Source organism: Spea bombifrons, chromosome 4, assembly GCF_027358695.1.
Source record: "Spea bombifrons isolate aSpeBom1 chromosome 4, aSpeBom1.2.pri, whole genome shotgun sequence".
NCBI classification, from domain to species: domain Eukaryota; kingdom Metazoa; phylum Chordata; class Amphibia; order Anura; family Pelobatidae; genus Spea; species Spea bombifrons.
Window position 1 is genome coordinate 92,626,034 of NC_071090.1, and position 15,590 is coordinate 92,641,623.

General features: G+C 42.1%; 2 protein-coding genes and 1 non-coding gene across 4 annotated transcripts in view; 1 reads left to right on the forward strand and 2 right to left on the reverse strand.

Moving 5' to 3' along the window:
* The window catches only part of DIS3L (DIS3 like exosome 3'-5' exoribonuclease), a 114,224-nt gene extending 107,234 nt beyond the window's left edge, over window positions 1-6,990 (forward strand). For both annotated transcript variants that reach the window (XM_053462330.1, XM_053462329.1), the window contains 7 exons: window positions 752-844; window positions 999-1,526; window positions 1,703-1,857; window positions 2,153-2,319; window positions 2,538-2,683; window positions 2,997-3,168; window positions 6,391-6,990. In XM_053462330.1, the coding sequence (XP_053318305.1) occupies window positions 752-844; window positions 999-1,526; window positions 1,703-1,857; window positions 2,153-2,319; window positions 2,538-2,683; window positions 2,997-3,168; window positions 6,391-6,696 (1,567 nt within the window). In that variant the 3' untranslated portion in view covers window positions 6,697-6,990. The remainder of the gene's footprint in view (window positions 1-751; window positions 845-998; window positions 1,527-1,702; window positions 1,858-2,152; window positions 2,320-2,537; window positions 2,684-2,996; window positions 3,169-6,390) is intronic.
* Window positions 6,991-9,079: 2,089 nt separating this feature from the next.
* TIPIN (TIMELESS interacting protein) lies at window positions 9,080-15,431 on the reverse strand. The gene is made up of 8 exons (XM_053462969.1): window positions 15,320-15,431; window positions 13,384-13,530; window positions 12,311-12,410; window positions 11,708-11,783; window positions 11,430-11,552; window positions 10,675-10,738; window positions 10,062-10,259; window positions 9,080-9,420 (listed from the first exon to the last, which is right to left on the reverse strand). The coding sequence occupies exons 2-8, from the start codon at window positions 13,514-13,516 to the stop codon at window positions 9,185-9,187; spliced, it is 930 nt and encodes a 309-aa protein (XP_053318944.1). The 5' UTR covers window positions 13,517-13,530; window positions 15,320-15,431; the 3' UTR covers window positions 9,080-9,184.
* Window positions 10,334-10,463, reverse strand: LOC128492973 (small Cajal body-specific RNA 14). The gene has a single exon (XR_008354180.1). It is a non-coding gene; the product is annotated as a small Cajal body-specific RNA 14 (non-coding RNA).
* Window positions 15,432-15,590: the final 159 nt, after the last annotated feature.

The following is a 15,590-nucleotide window of genomic DNA, read 5'->3' on the forward strand; positions in this document are numbered from 1 at the left end:
ATTTTGGGGGGTCGTCTTATAATCAGGGTCGTCTTATAATCGAGCAAATACGGTATTACCTGTTCCCAGCTGTAAGATGTCTGTTTTGAGTATTCAGTTTGATGTTTTTCTGATTCCTTACAGTAACAGTTTGTGATTTATATTGTTGCTGACTGCTACCAGGGGATCTACAGCAGCAATACTAGGCTGCAACAAAATGAATACAACTGTTGATGTAACCATTTGCAGCACTTCTGTCGACTGTCTTACACTTGAAATCTTTTTATTATTATATAATTTCCGATCTGTTCCTCTGCATTGCTCGTTAATAAGCGCTGGTTTTTACTTTATGAACTGTTGGGGCTTTTTAGCAGTTCCAGTCTTAGCTTTAAACTCTTTGGGTATGTTTTCATATGCTGTCTTTAAGATTTATATTTTTTTTAAAGTGCATTCACCTAATGCAAGAAAGTAAAGTATTTTCATCTTCCAAGACTTGATCCCGGATAGCTAAGAATCACACGTTATTCTTGTGCAGACACTAACAAGTCTCAATAGTGTTTATATAATTTTTTTTACATGTTCACCCCAGGGTTTATTCACTAAAGGGGTAGTTGTGTCTATTCTACAGCTTCACTAGAGATTGCATTTTTGCAGTTTCTTTTGATGGCGCTTCCGTCTGTTAAACCAGTTCCATTTTAGTCATCTGCTCCTTTTGACGGAGTTGCACATAAGTTATGAACCTACAGAAATATGATCTTCTCTTCCCACCCAGAGCCACCACTTACTACCTGGCCGATAGACGCTATGACATGCTGCCCCCCATCTTGAGTGCTGATCTCTGCTCTCTTCTTGGAGGCGTTGACAGGTAATCCTAAATCCAGTTTTCTTTAAGTAAGCAACTGCCCAGGTTTACTGATGGTATGTGTTTGCATCTCAATTGATTATCCATTCTCACCGAGACTACATTGAAACCTGCCAATTTGTGAAAGGGTTGACTCTCTCTTTACCCACACTTTTAGATACGCAGTGAGTGTAATGTGGGAGCTGGATGGGAGAACCTTGGATATCCGGAAAGTGTGGTACGGCAGAACCATCATCCGCTCATCCTATAAGCTCAGTTATGAAGTGGCTCAGCAGCTGCTGGATGGAGACCTTGAGCCCTTAAATACTGACCCTGAGCTTCAGCCACTCTCGGAGGACCCCAGTAGACTGGAACAGCTGTTGTGGGCAGTTGGCAAACTGACAGAGGTGGCACGAGCTGTCAGATCGCAGAGAGACTTGAGTGGAGCGCTGGAGTTAGAAGGAGTGGAGGTACGGGTCCAGCTTGGGGAGGAGCACAGCATCGATGACCTGGTCCCCAAACAACCCCTTCAGGTGCATGAAACAATTGCAGAGTGCATGATCCTGGCCAATCACTGGGTGGCCAAAAAAATCTGTGAAAGCTACCCTCAGCAGGCGCTTCTACGTCTGCATCCACCTCCGCGCCAAGAGTTCTTTCAGGAGCTGAAGGAGTGTGCGCAAGCACAAGGGTTTTCCATTGATACAAGGTGAGATTTTAGAACATCTGTGTTACCAAATGTATTTTGGTAGTAGGTTAACTCCTGCAAAGCTGTCAACAAATATTGTTATCCACTACAAACATTTACTTGTTGGCTGTGCCCGGCCTTTAAGACCAAGTAAGTTTGTACAGGTCAGATGACACCACTGTCTGTCCTCTATACAGATCAAACAAGGCTTTGGCTGATTCTCTGGACAAAGCAAATAACCCTTCTGACCCAATTGTTAATCGTTTGCTGCGATCAATGGCGACCCAAGCCATGTCCAACGCCCAGTACTTCTCCACAGGCTCGTACACAGAGGAAGAGTTCTATCATTATGGTGAGTTCCTCAGAAGAGCATGAATGCTGCATCACGGTAACTCTGGGGATAGCTGTATTATTGGAAGCCCATAGGTAGGCAAAGAATTGACCATTACCAGCTAAAGCAAGCTAACTCCGTTGGCCAGTACATTAGAATTCCCACCCCATACTTTCCAACACCCCTCTACTGTCTGTGTCTTGGGCTTTAGCTATTTACATGTCCTCGAGTCCCGTGTCACAGATGTTTTGTTTTTGGAGGTGTTGTGTGGGCTTTCTGTGTTGGCTTGTTGTTATATACTTCTGTTTATACACAGGTTTGGCTCTGGACAAGTACACACATTTCACATCCCCAATCCGTCGGTATGCTGATATCGTGGTGCACAGACTGCTTCTGGCTTCCATCAACAAAGGGCCAAATGATAACTTATTTGGCAACCGAGACCTTGAGGAGCTGTGTGGTCACATCAATGCTCGCAATCGGGTGAGTAGTGGGCGGCAAAGATGGATTGTGTCATGTCAAATGTGACCTTGGTCTACATGGATCATTGTAAATGTGATGACGGTGCTTCTCCTATAGTAATCTTTGTAACAAAAAAAGAGACGCTTAGCTACTTGAATAAAAAGCTCAAGCACTGGTGAAAGGCTACATAGATGACACAATAGCTCAATATTTTTTTTTCTCCAAACTTTTCATAACAGGCAGCCCAGAATTGCCAGAAACAATCAACCGAACTCTTCCAGTGCATGTTCTTTAAAGACAAAGACCCAGATTCTGACCCGCGATGCACCTGTGATGCCATTGTATATGCCATCCGCACCAACGGACTGCTGCTTTTCATACCCAGGTTTGAGGACCTCTTTATGGACTTGCTGTTTTAACATCTGAACTGGTTTATGGAAGATCTTCCTTTATATTAAACCTTAAAAGGGATCAGTTGACAAATGTTCTATGCAGAGCTGCTTATAGCAAACAGATAGGGGTCTCCCTGTGGCTCTAGATTTAACCCCTTAAATCAGTGAATGCAAATACTAGAAAAAAACGGCAGTCGTGTGCACACAACATGCAAAGACACCACAGATTTATGCTTGATAATTAATGCTATTGACAAACTGTGGAGTTTAATAGTGTATGTCATTATTATATGTGTGTGTGTATAGATATGGCATTAAAGGTGCTGCTTACCTGAAGAATACAGAGGGACTAGTGCTGTCCTGCAGTGAAGATGGCTGCCACTGGACATCTGGCTCCATACACCGACAACCAGACAGAATAATTGTCACTGAACAAGCAGGAAAGTCAACCTCCTTCTGCCTCTTTGATCACGTGACTGTGAGTATTGGGTCATGTGACTCATGAATCTCTATATACTGAGCCAGACATTGACGGTAGTGCAGCATAACCCCTGTCACTATACACTAAGCCAGAGTGGCCTGCCTGTGCCAACACGGCCCCCCTCTTCAGCCTGCCTGTCCCCTTTTTGCCCCTAAACACTCACTCACTCATTAATTCCCCTGCACCACCTTACCTCTCTTGCAGATTTCACTGGTCGGGGACCGTGCAGATGTCTATGCGGCCCGACGGCTGCCTAACATGGGCCCGTAGCTTACTGCTGTGGTGCCCACGCACTGTGTGAGGAAACTTTTTCCCGCGCAGGCGAAGCAGGAACCTGGGCGGGAAAATAGTTTCTCCTCAGCGGTAAGCTGCGGGCGCACATTAGGTGGCCGTCGGGCTAATGTGCAACCCCCTGATGAGTGCACTGCCTTGGGTTACGCTACTGGCTATAGATTTAACAAATTAATTTAGGTATCCTGAATGCTGTGCTGGTGACGGTCCTGCTTTAAATGTATCTGGAGCTGGCTGCACACATACGTCACTGCAACATGTACAACGGATCTTTTTCATTTTACCGGTTCCTTTGCTCTTTAAATGTTTCCGCTCTTCTCAGAGTTTTGCAGCCATTTGTAATCCAAGTATCTGGCTCTCAGCATTAGTCAGGAGATACTTGAGAATCATTTAATCGCTCTCCGTGAGGATGCAGCAGGATTTAACATTTGCTTCAAAGGGATGCGATAAGCAAATCTTATCTGCATTTACCTTTTAAATCGGAGCAGTGTAGTGGAAAAGTAATCTTTCATGTTGATATTATGTGCCTTTTCCTTGCCTTTTTTATCTTGCAGGCTAATTATATTTGACATTATCTGCTCAAGACAACGCATACATAATATGATATATATACACACACACACACACACACACACGCAAAAAAGTATTTAGTCAGCTGCCAATTGTGCAAGTTCTCCCACTTACAAAGATGAGAGGGGCCTGTAATTTTCAGCATAGGTACACTTCAACTATGAGAGACAGAATGAGACAACAAAGTCCGTTAATCACATTGTCTGATTTTTAAAGAATTTATTTGCAAATTATGGTGGAAAATAAGTATTTGGTCAATAACAAAAGTTCATATCAATAATTTGTTATATAACCTTTGTTGGCAATGACAGAGGTCAAACGTTTTCTGTAAGTCTTCACAAGGTTTTCACACACTGTTGCTGGTATTTTGGACCATTCCTCCTTGCAGATCTCCTCTAGAGCAGTGATGTTTTGGGGCTGTCGTTGGGCAACACGGACTTTTAACTCCCTCCAAAGGTTTTCTATGGGGTTGAGATCTGGAGACTGGCTAGGCCACTCCGGGACCTTGAAATGCTTCTTACGAAGCCACTCCTTCGTTGCCCGGGTGGTGTGTTTGGGATCATTGTCATGCTGAAAGACCCAGCCACATTTCATCTTCTTGCTGATGGAAGGAGATTTTCACTCAAAATCTCACGATACATGGCCCCATTCATTCTTTCCTTTACACGGATCAGTCGTCCTGGTCCCTTTGCAGAAAAACAGCCCCAAAGCATGATGTTTCCACCCCCATGCTTCACGGTAGGTATGGTGTTCTTTGGATGCAACTCTGCATTCTTTCTTCTCCAAACACCACGAGTTGAGTTTCTACCCAAAAGTTCTACCTTGGTTTCATCTGACCATATGACATTCGCCCAATCCTCTTCTGGATCATCCAAATGCTCTCTAGCAAGCTTCAGATGGGCCCGGACATGTACTGGCTTAAGCAGGGGGACACGTCTGGCACTGCATGATTTGAGTCCCTGGCAGCGTAGTGTGTTACTGATGGTAGCCTTTGTTACTTTGGTCCCAGCTCTCTGCAGGTCATTCACTAGGTACCCCCGTGTGGTTCTGGGATTTTTGCTCAGTGTTCTTGTGATCATTTTGACACCACGAGGTGAGATCTTGCGTGGACCCCCAGATCGAGGGAGATTATCAGTGGTCCTGTATGTCTTCCATTTTCGAATAATTGCTCCCACGGTTGATTTCTTCACACCAAGCTGCTTGCCTATTGCAGATTCAGTCTTCCCAGCCTGGTGCAGGTCTACAATTTGGTTTCTGGTGTCCTTCGACAGCTCTTTGGTCTTGGCCATAGTGGGGTTTGGAGTGTGACTGTTTGAGGTTGTGGACAGGTGTCTTTTATACTGATAACAAGTTCAAACAGGTGCCATTAATACAGGTAACGAGTGGAGGACAGAGGAGACTCTTAAAGAAGATGTTACAGGTCTGTGAGAGCCAGATATCTTGCTTGTTTGTAGGTGACCAAATACTTATTTTACCGAGGAATTTACCAATGAATTCATTAGAAATCCTACAATGTGATTTCCTGTATTCTTTCCCCCATTCTGTCTCTCATAGTTGAAGTGTACCTATGGTGAAAATTACAGGCCTCTCTCATCTTTGTAAGTGGGAGAACTTGCACAATTGGTGGCTGACTAAATACTTTTTTGCCCGTGTGTGTGTGTGTGTGTGTGTGTGTGGATAATCTTTCAGGCAGGAATTAAACTTGAGAGGATAACCTAGAACTGCAAGCTATTGAATGGCTACTGGAGTTGGGAACTAAAGGTTCTTTCCGCTTTTTTTTTTATTTTTTATTTTTTTACCGGTGTATTGCCAATAATAGAAAAAAATGTCTTACATCTTCTGGAAGGGTTTAATTTGTTTCTTGGCTCAGTGAATGAACAAAGTGTTCTTTAACTCTGTAACCAACAGACATATGTATTGATCTTCAATATAAATGACAGCATTTTTGTTTACCAGTAGGTTAATAATAATTAATATAGCGTGAGACTTAATAACACTTACATGCGGGATGCATGGGTCTCGATGAAGCGGAACTAGAACAACCAGTTCTGCAGTTCTAACACTCGTTTTCTGGGCTCTCTAGGTACCAGATAACCCGATAATGTATTACTGTGATGCACATCAACGATTTCACATTAGAGGCTATGTTTTCAAATGTGTTAATCGCATCATCAGTTTTTTTTCTTTTTTTGTACTGCGCAGAGGTGGTTGTTTTACTTGAATTTAAATGAAGTGCTACTGGTAGTTAAATGAAAAGGTCATAGGGGGGGAAAGTTGTTGCATTTTACCAAGGGTGAAAATGTCACCCAGACCATTAACAGTGTTACAGCAGCCTTGTTGCACCCTCTCTTTCACCAGGTGCGGATCCATATTCAGACCTCCCGTTTCCACTCAGACACCATCCGGCTGGAGATAACCAGCAACAAGCCGCATAAATCCCCGGAGGACCAGCCCCATGTCTCCAACTCACACTTCGTGAAAACAGACTTGGTAAGGGAGGTTACGCAAACCGCGATGGAGGCTCAGCTGGCCGAGCTGGAGGCTGCGGCAGCACAGAAGGCAGAGGATCGGCACCAGGAATACCGTCAAACGCGGGGGATCAGCCTATATACTTTGTTGGAAGAGCTGAGAGACTTGGCGCTGCTTGATGTGTCAGGGGCTTAAAGGAGTAGGAGCAGAAAGATACGGAGCTTGGTGTTTGGGTACATCAGTTACACATACTGCTTCGTAGGTGGAGGCATTTTAATTTGGACTCTTGAAGCTACCTCCCAGCAATGTAAAGTAGGGGCTTCGTGTTTCCAGAGTTTTAGACACTGCTACTTTTAGAAGCATTTTTTAAAGTGTTCAGATTTTTATATGATATAAATTATTCTTTAGCTGTGAACAGGTAAATATATTATTGTCGATTGCTTTGTCTTAAAGTATATTTTTCTTTATTAAACTAGCCCTTATGTTAAAGGGATCTTGCACCAGCAAGGAATACATTATGCATTCTTTCTTAGCATAAAGGAAGGGAATGAAGCTACCGCCTTTTAGTGAAATCTCCAGAGCTGCAGCACACCATCCCCTTTCCACTCAGAATTTGATGCTGCTTTAGAAGCCCCCGATCGCTGCCTCAAAGAATGCTCCTATTGAAATAAATGTGCACACACATGATCATGTTGGAAACAGTCCAAATCCATGGGGGATTCTAATGGATCTATCTGTGTATTTGCAATGGACCCGGTAGTAGCACAGCTGCCTTATCTCTATTAGAGGCAATGTCTGCAGCATGGGTTCCATTTAAAATCAATTCTGTGTCATTCCTGGTAGTATACCCTCCTCTTTACCCTGTGTCTTTTTCTCTGTAGGTGAAGTCATCCTGTTTATTTTAGCTCATGGGAAATTAAAATGTTTCGCCCCCCCCCCCCTTATGGGGGACACCTCTCTTGAGCCGAAAGCCTCCCGGGAGCTCTTGCGTAAATCTGCAGAACCTTCAGAGTGGCAAGCGCAGATATCTGGGAGAAGTAAATAATTCAGACACACACAAGGTGTTCGTTCTCAGTCACTTCTCAATTTATCCATTGTTGCGAGCGGGTTTAAATACTATTTCAGGGAGACTGCTACAAAACCATTCACAAAGAAAAATGTAACACTCAGCATATAGTGGGTACAACTAATCCACATCAAACACAGACTAAGATAAAAAGTTCTTATTTACACAGAGTAAATACCTTCCTAGCATCCAGACAGGTAAACATATGTTATCTCGTTACTTAAGGATGAGAAAGAAATCATTAACAAGACTTGTCTACGTTGGCAAAAGTGTCTACAGCAACATGTATATTTAATACTAAATGGTGTTCATTTAAATTCCATATTTACAGGAAAGCTTCGTTATCATATAGGAACCAGGGCAGCTGTTTTTACCCACCTGGGCCAGGTTTATAGGCAGAGCAGAGGATGGGATCTTTGTACCAAAACTTTTCACCTTGGATGCCTCGACCAAAGACCTTCTTCGTTAACAGAAATGCATCATTTTCAGGGGAGATTTCAGTGTCTGAAGAGTTACACTTATGTCTTGTGCATTAATAGAATTTAGTTTTACTTAGCACGTCCTTACGCTACGTTTTGATAGCAACCAAGAGCTTGACAGAGAAAACACTTTTCTGCCTGTGAAGCTGGAAGGTTGGAGGAGCTTTAACGCGGTTCTCATTTATGCCCGGTATTTATTGGATTATGTTAATGAATTCCTAAAACACAGGTTATCACTTATACAAGTATTAACAGCGTTGACACGACGACTGCGGGATGTTGACAGCTCACAGAGGTGCATGTACTGCAAAGATTACGTTCTGCCTCTGTAGTTTGAATAGACCTTTTGTACGATCCTTACTGTCACTCTTTGGGTCGTCCTAGATGTTTGCTGTTATAAACGTATAAACTATCATATATTACAAATAATTGATCCTGAATAATTCATTCTTAAACCAGGCTAGATTCTTGAAACAAGTCTATATTAACTATACGTTATACAGGGCACTATACAAGGACTAGACCCTTCCTGTAGGACAAGTAATACATAGTGAAGAGTTGAAACGTTCATTTCCTCCAGGGACTGAGTGAATATGGATCTGCTCTTTCCAAAAACGTTTCCATATGAAACCAAATCACACCCTACGACACCAAGCCTTTTACTAGAAATACAACAAATGTTTGATGTTGGGCATAAAAATGGCAGCTAACCCATAATTACATTTTCTGTAAAACACAATTTTAAAATGTATTAAATGTCAAATGTTCTTGGAATGTACAGAAAATGTAACTTGTCTTATGAGTTATACATAAGCCTTTCTGCTGGTAACTGAAGAATGGACTTTTATCGAAGCGGTTGTAAAGAGAAGCACCAAGTCATCAGTAGTGAGGCTTTCAGGCATTACAGATGCACAGGTATGTTACAATGAAAGTAGTCGTGCCTTTACACAATCCAGGTTAACAAACCAATACATTACGGAACTGAACTACAACCAAATAACGAAGTGTCATCCCCCAGCCCTGAGCACTTTATTCCTCTCCAGATATTAGAATGAGTTTTACTTTTGTGAAATAAAATATAGTTTATTGGTTTAACACAAAAATGTACACGCACACACGCAATTATTTACATTAACAATTAATCGTCTGCATCTTTCACTTGAGTTAGTGCATCGCTGGCTGGATCACGCTGTGGCTCAGTGACCAAAGCTGTCTCTGCAGGGCCGGCTGTACACTCTTCCTTTATAAGAGGTGATGTGGTTTCTACTACTTTATCAACTGTTTCCAGCAAATCTGCATCAAAGTCCTCTGGAATTTCATCAGCAGGTGCTGCCTGAGATGGGATGGGGAGAGAAGCAGCATCTGAAAGGGAGACTGCAAAAATTGGACGAGTCATAATAGGGCAGACACTGCAATTAAACTCGCTTGTTAATCCCCACCCTCAGCACAGCATAAAAATATGTCTGTTAGACAGCTACATAAAGCTCACTACTAAAGGTATACATTAAAGGGACACTTCAGTGTCTGAGGAGCCGCCTAAATAAAAAAAATCATTCCTGGAAAAATGTACTTTACCTTATGGAGAAGCCACAGCATCTCAGACCCTCTGGGTCATAGATTGTCAGTTATTTGAGAAACGTTCCCTGCACTAGGACCCCCGCAAATGCATAATGAGCAATTCTGAAGCCTCATCCTTTACAAATGGAACATTCCCCAACAGGATTTCAACCCCTCCACTTCACTATGCATTTATGGAGGTTCAACCCAAGTGCGCTTCTGCAGCTGGAAGAGCTTGGCTGGCCTTGTATACTCGGCCCAGTGACACCTTTAATGGAGAAGCTTGTTAACGTCGGTCCTTCATAGAGAAGTGGGGGAGCTGAAAGCACAATGCTGCTACCAGCCTTAGTGAGTGAAGCCCAAAGACTTGAGGAAAAGTTCTTCTACCATTCCATTTGGTATGAGACCAATGTAATCTGGATCCTTTAAACCCATATAAAGGAAATTCAAAAGAGTACCTTGACTGTCCGTTTGAGTCTGCATCTTAGCCTTCCTCCTCTCCAAAGCCAAGAGTCTGTTTCTCTCAATTCTTTGTCGGGTCTCCTCGTTTAAGTCAACCACGCTGGTCTGCGATGCAGATGGGGGAGAGGAAACCCGGGGTGCAGTAATGTCTTCAGATGATAAATCCAGAATATCTTCCTCCATCTGTACTACAACTAGTTTGACAAGAAGATCTATAAGAACACAGCTTCACTGCACAGCTACACAAAGCTTGAACGTTTAGAAAACATCTGTCTGGAACCATCGCACAGGAAGCCCAATATCTGGACAGGTCCTGTCGGCAGGAACCACTTCTATGTTTGTGGCAGCCTTATAGTCACATTAAATTACTGGTTAATGCAACCCACACGGTATGCCACATAAGATGAACCAAACACAAGACATAACGTGTCGGGCAAGTTGCGCAGGTAGAACATGGGCACAAGGAGATTTTGGGCAATGGTTAACATACAGGCAATATAAATCTACTGCATTACTTGGCCAACAACATACAGCATTCATTGTCACCACTCGCTGGTTTATACTTATGCCTTGAAGCATTTGGGAAGCAACCCTCCCAGAGTAGAATACCTTCTTCACTCGTGAAATCGTCATGTAAAATAGGCATGTCCATCCGAATTCTCTTTAAACACGTCTAGAGAAAAAAGTTAAGTGAACAGAAAAAGGTGCTTTATTAAAAATACTTTTAAACTGATTTTATCTGCAGACCTGTAGGCTGCCATTGTTGTCACTCATGATATTTCGCGTTTCTTTACCTGGCCAAATCATCGCACCGAGATGATTCTTTATGGCAATGCTGCAAAGTCTGCTCTTACATAGATTTTGATTAGTCAGAATGGGTGATCAACAAGCCATTGCACGGTTTAGTACAGGCGGTATGGTAATGAGTCGGGGTGTTTTCTTTTTGGGAAGAAAATACAAATGGCTAATACAGACATACCCTGGGAATACGGCAGGATGGGGACCAGACCACCGGCTTAAAGCGAAAACCGCCATAATGCGAAACAAGACCCCCCCCCCACTTGCCAGCACATAAAAAAGCCTAAAACAAAAATGCCTTAAGAGCAAGCACCCAAAATAATTAAAATATACCTTTAAAGTGCCGTAAATGTAAAGAGCCATAAAGCACTACTTTATGAATCTGACTGAAAACAGACAAAAACTAGAAATGTGGTTATTTTTGTTTAAAAGAAAAATTGTAAAACATACTTCTAATCTACTAATAAATGTTCCCCAGAATAAGAGTTTGAGATAGCGAGAGCTGTAGTTGTAAAGAGGGGATAGGTACCCTGCAGTATGTTAAGGACTGAAACCAGTGACCTCACCTGCACTTCCTTCTTGTTCCCCAAACTTTCCAGCCGGCTGAGAAAGTCTTCAAACTGAAGCTTAGGGAACAGCCTGTGTGCCCAATTCTCCATCTGTCTCAGCAGAATCTTGAGATCCTCTGCCTTCCAAGACATAGAAGGGGGGGTGAAAAAATGAACATGTTGTACATTGTGTGATGTTACACATGCAGACAGCAAAGTTCACCGAGTTGTTTAACATGGACCAGTGCATCTTTACTTTTACCTCATCAATCACTACAATACACACTTGTACTCACCTCATGACCTTTGCCTTTAAATTTGGTCCCATCAAACAAGTGTCGCAAAGCAGGAAGGCCACGCTGTGAGGTCAGCCTGCAAAAGGATAAGGAAGATAAATGGAGTTAGATTTAGAACACCCAAGTTTGGACCCTAAAACTAACTAGGTGAAAAAGTATAACATGGTTGTGATGTGTATTGTGAAAGAGAGGGATTGCAAAAAATAAAATAAAAGATACTGCAAGTATTCTACTAAAAATAAATAAATAAATTAAAAAAAAAAAACACAAACCAATGAGTCTGGCAGGGATCCACAGATCACTATATGTCCATAATTATTAGTGACAACTGCTAGGTGCCCTGTTCTTTGTATACAAACAATTCAAGAATGATTCTGTGTGCAGAGCAGGCTTCCCCACAAGCCAGTTTGCCCTTTACAGGGGACTTGATTAAGACTGAGGTACTTTGACTCTTCTGGTTGCATCTTGTGCATTGTAAGCTAATAATGGAAACAGAGGCTGCAATCAAATAAACACCATCTGCTTTGAAATATCAGTTTATGTCAAGCCTGTACACAATCTCTACATCTCTTTCCATATATGAAGGTGTAGGGGGGTACCTACCTCTGGGCATCAAGTTTAGGTTGGGGTCTTTTAACTGCCTTCCTTGCTGGTTTCAGAGCTTCCTCTTTCTGTGTCTGACCAACATTCTGTGTCCAGTCATCTAACAGAATAAAGCAGAGTGATAAATCCTATCTACTGTGAGCCTTAATCAACACGCTGTTTGACAAATGCGCCTTTATTAGTTATGCGGATTAAATATAATATTTATAAGCGTCAGGGGCATAATGCATTTTTCTTTTATTTAAAATAATATAATGAACAAACAGCAGAATAAAAAACTTTAAATTTACACTTTCATCTCTTCATCACAATGGCATTTCTCTATTCACCTTCTTCCCTCAGATAAACGTATCCAAAATATGTGGCTGTGCATACATATAGGTAATACTACATAAATATGCAAGGGGATACACACATAATAAGGGGTTAAGTGCCAAAAATATGTGAAAGAAACAAAATATATGTAGATAATAGACAAGCATGATACCATTCTCACAGTCCCTTTTGAGGGCTACAACACTCATCACCCTTTTGGACAATAACAAAAATACAAATTCTTACATGCGTTTTTTTGGGGAGTGCCTGCACCTATTCCTTTGTGCTAGCGCTACTGAATTTGCTGGCACTCTATAAATAAAAATGTAAATTTAACTAGCTGAGCAACTTTAAGGATAGGGCGACACCTCTATTACCATTTTTATTTAATTGTATTACTAGAAACTTCCTTCATCAGCAGACCTGGAGGCCGCCATTGTTGTCAGCTGTAATGTACTGGGTGACCTTCCCTACTCAAACACCTCACTGAGCTGATTCTTTATGGCCATGAAGACCTGCTTAATTTTTTCCTCTATAGACTTTTATTGGTTAAGATGTCTGGCTGGATGATTACCAGCATTAACAGTATGAGCCACAGGGCTAAGGTAACAAAATATTGTATTCCCAAGCTCATAAAAGTCAGTCCTGCACACCTTTAAACATCTCAGTAGCCTTTGCTATGGACACTACAAGCTTTGCTCAAGCGCATCTGTGTTTCCTAAGACATGTTTTTTTAAATATAATTTACATTTAACTACCTCCATTGGCCAGATCCGTATCACCGTTTTCTGCATCAGGAGAGTGGGGAGGCGGCAGAGGAGGGAATGCCTCATCCTCTGTGTGCTCATAATCTGGGAGGTCGAAAAGGTCATTTTCCAGGGGATCAATCATCTTCGCAGAAGAACCTGGAGAAGTAAATGTAGTTTGTTTTATTGTAATCATTTCAGCAGAGCTCAAACAAAATGCATTGCTTTCTGACATACCCTAATTACAAGTGTTCACAATTAAAACCATGTTAATGACAACTGAACCCTCAGTGATAGAAATAAGAGCATTCTAGCGAAGAAGAAAAAAAAAACCCTTCCGTGCCACTTTGATGAAGCCATGAACCTGCGCAGGCACATGTATTACATAAACCTGATATTGATACAGTAATGCCCATTCCCTCTCCAGCTCCACGGGATTGATTGCGAACACAGGAAGGAGGCTCACATGGAAGGGAAAATGGGTCAGAGCGGGATAAAGTTACCTACAGGTAACAGACCACCTGCCTGCAACTAGTAATGAAGACATGCATTAGAGGAGCATGTAACGTCTATCCCGTGATTTATTTCATACTCAAACCCATACGCTTGCCGGCCTAGAAGTCATTTATAGATCGCCAGATTATTCGGCTAATTACAAAGCTTCTAAAATGATCATAGAAACTGCATGCTCTGTAAAAACTACATGTACCAACAATAATACATTACTGAATAAAAACAGGATTTTGGAATAAACAGACCGAGGGCTTTTATTTGGTTTCATAACAATTATCTCATATAGCCCTACAGCTAGAAGGCCAACCAACTGATAACCAGTTCACCCCCTGCCTAGAGGATAACTTTAACGCTAATAAAAAGTACACGACAAGTGAAAACATTATATATTTTTTGTTGGGTGAGACGATGGGTGTTCAGTTAACATCTCCTCCATCGTGTCCACGGCTCTCCTGCTCATGGAACGAGGGACTGCTAACCGCGCCTTTTATGGCCTTTTTGTGGCAAAATAAGTAATATCAATGAAAACGTGAAAACAATGTGTTTTGGATGACTAAAGCGGCTCAGTCTTAGCTGTGAGATACTTAATCGGAGGATCAAAACACAGCTGGACGCAGAATGCCCATCGAGCTGCTTGACTTGTTTACATAAAAGACTATGACAGATAAAGCTGTGAGTTTTACCGATAGCAACCTGTAATCATCAAGCAGCTGCTACCGAGAGGCCTAAACTACCATAAACATGGCTGTGTCATCTTTACACGCTATGTTTACAGTGGAAGCACAGCTGCATCAGTGAGTGTGGATGGGTCACAAAAACTTTAGGACTTCAGATAAGTCACAGAAGTGGTCAGATACCCAGGAACTGGCTAACAGCATCAGCAGGCACCTTCAGCTGACCTCTCCAAACCATTAAAACGACAGAGTCCAGCTAGCCTCCAGAGGCGGCAAATTTCTTTTTTTGGGTTTCGCTCTCTCCATCACAGTCATCCCAGAACACAATAATCTTTAAAAGGCTAGAATCGGAATGATAAAGGGAAGCAGATATCGTGTAGAAATATTGGGGTTTTGTGCAGATTTAAAAGCACACTAAAAGATGACATTTTGTTAATTTTAATAATTTATGTCAGGTTTAAGGTTTGCCTACCTTAACAACCATACCTTACCAAACACACCATATCCTAAGACACAGAAACCCTATTATGCTGATTAGCATGTCCCCACAGAAAGGTATACGACACACAGAAACACACTGAAAGATATGCATAAAAAGCGATAACAGTTTAATAGCCATTGTAATTATATATATCGCGCAGGGTCGTTTATACCCCCGTCTGACTACATTGCTAAATCTATGCGAGTCTACAAATAAACGCTCTGTTCTTGGGCCGGGTCACACTCTATCCTCACCCACCTGAGATGTTCTGTTTACATACCTGCCCGACACGTGATGCCGCCAAATACTTCAGCGCCAACTCAGCACACAGCAACGCGCGCCTTCCGCAATCTCCGCCGTAGTACTGAGGGAGGCGCTAACACACATTTCGCGCCAATCGTTGCTAAGTTACCAAAGCGGAGAGGAATTACTTTTTTTCCTCCACTTGGTTAAACTTTATTGTTCAATGTTCAGTAACAAAGTATGTGTGGACTGTGGAATTGCTCTCGCTTGCTATTCGTTCTGGGGATTATGAGCAGCGTTTGGTTTGT

What these genes read in the sequence shown, in the direction of transcription:
- TIPIN (XM_053462969.1), bottom strand. Translation starts at nt 13,516, where the DNA reads ATGATTGATCCCCTGGAAAATGACCTTTTCGACCTCCCAGATTATGAG. An exon ending in TTAAAGGCAAAGGTCATGAG is followed by an intron (nt 11,553 to 11,707) that starts GTGAGTACAAGT and finishes ATGTCTTGGAAG; the next exon opens with GCAGAGGATCTCAAGATTCT. An exon ending in CGATTTCACGAGTGAAGAAG is followed by an intron (nt 10,260 to 10,674) that starts GTATTCTACTCT and finishes TTGTCAAACTAG; the next exon opens with TTGTAGTACAGATGGAGGAA.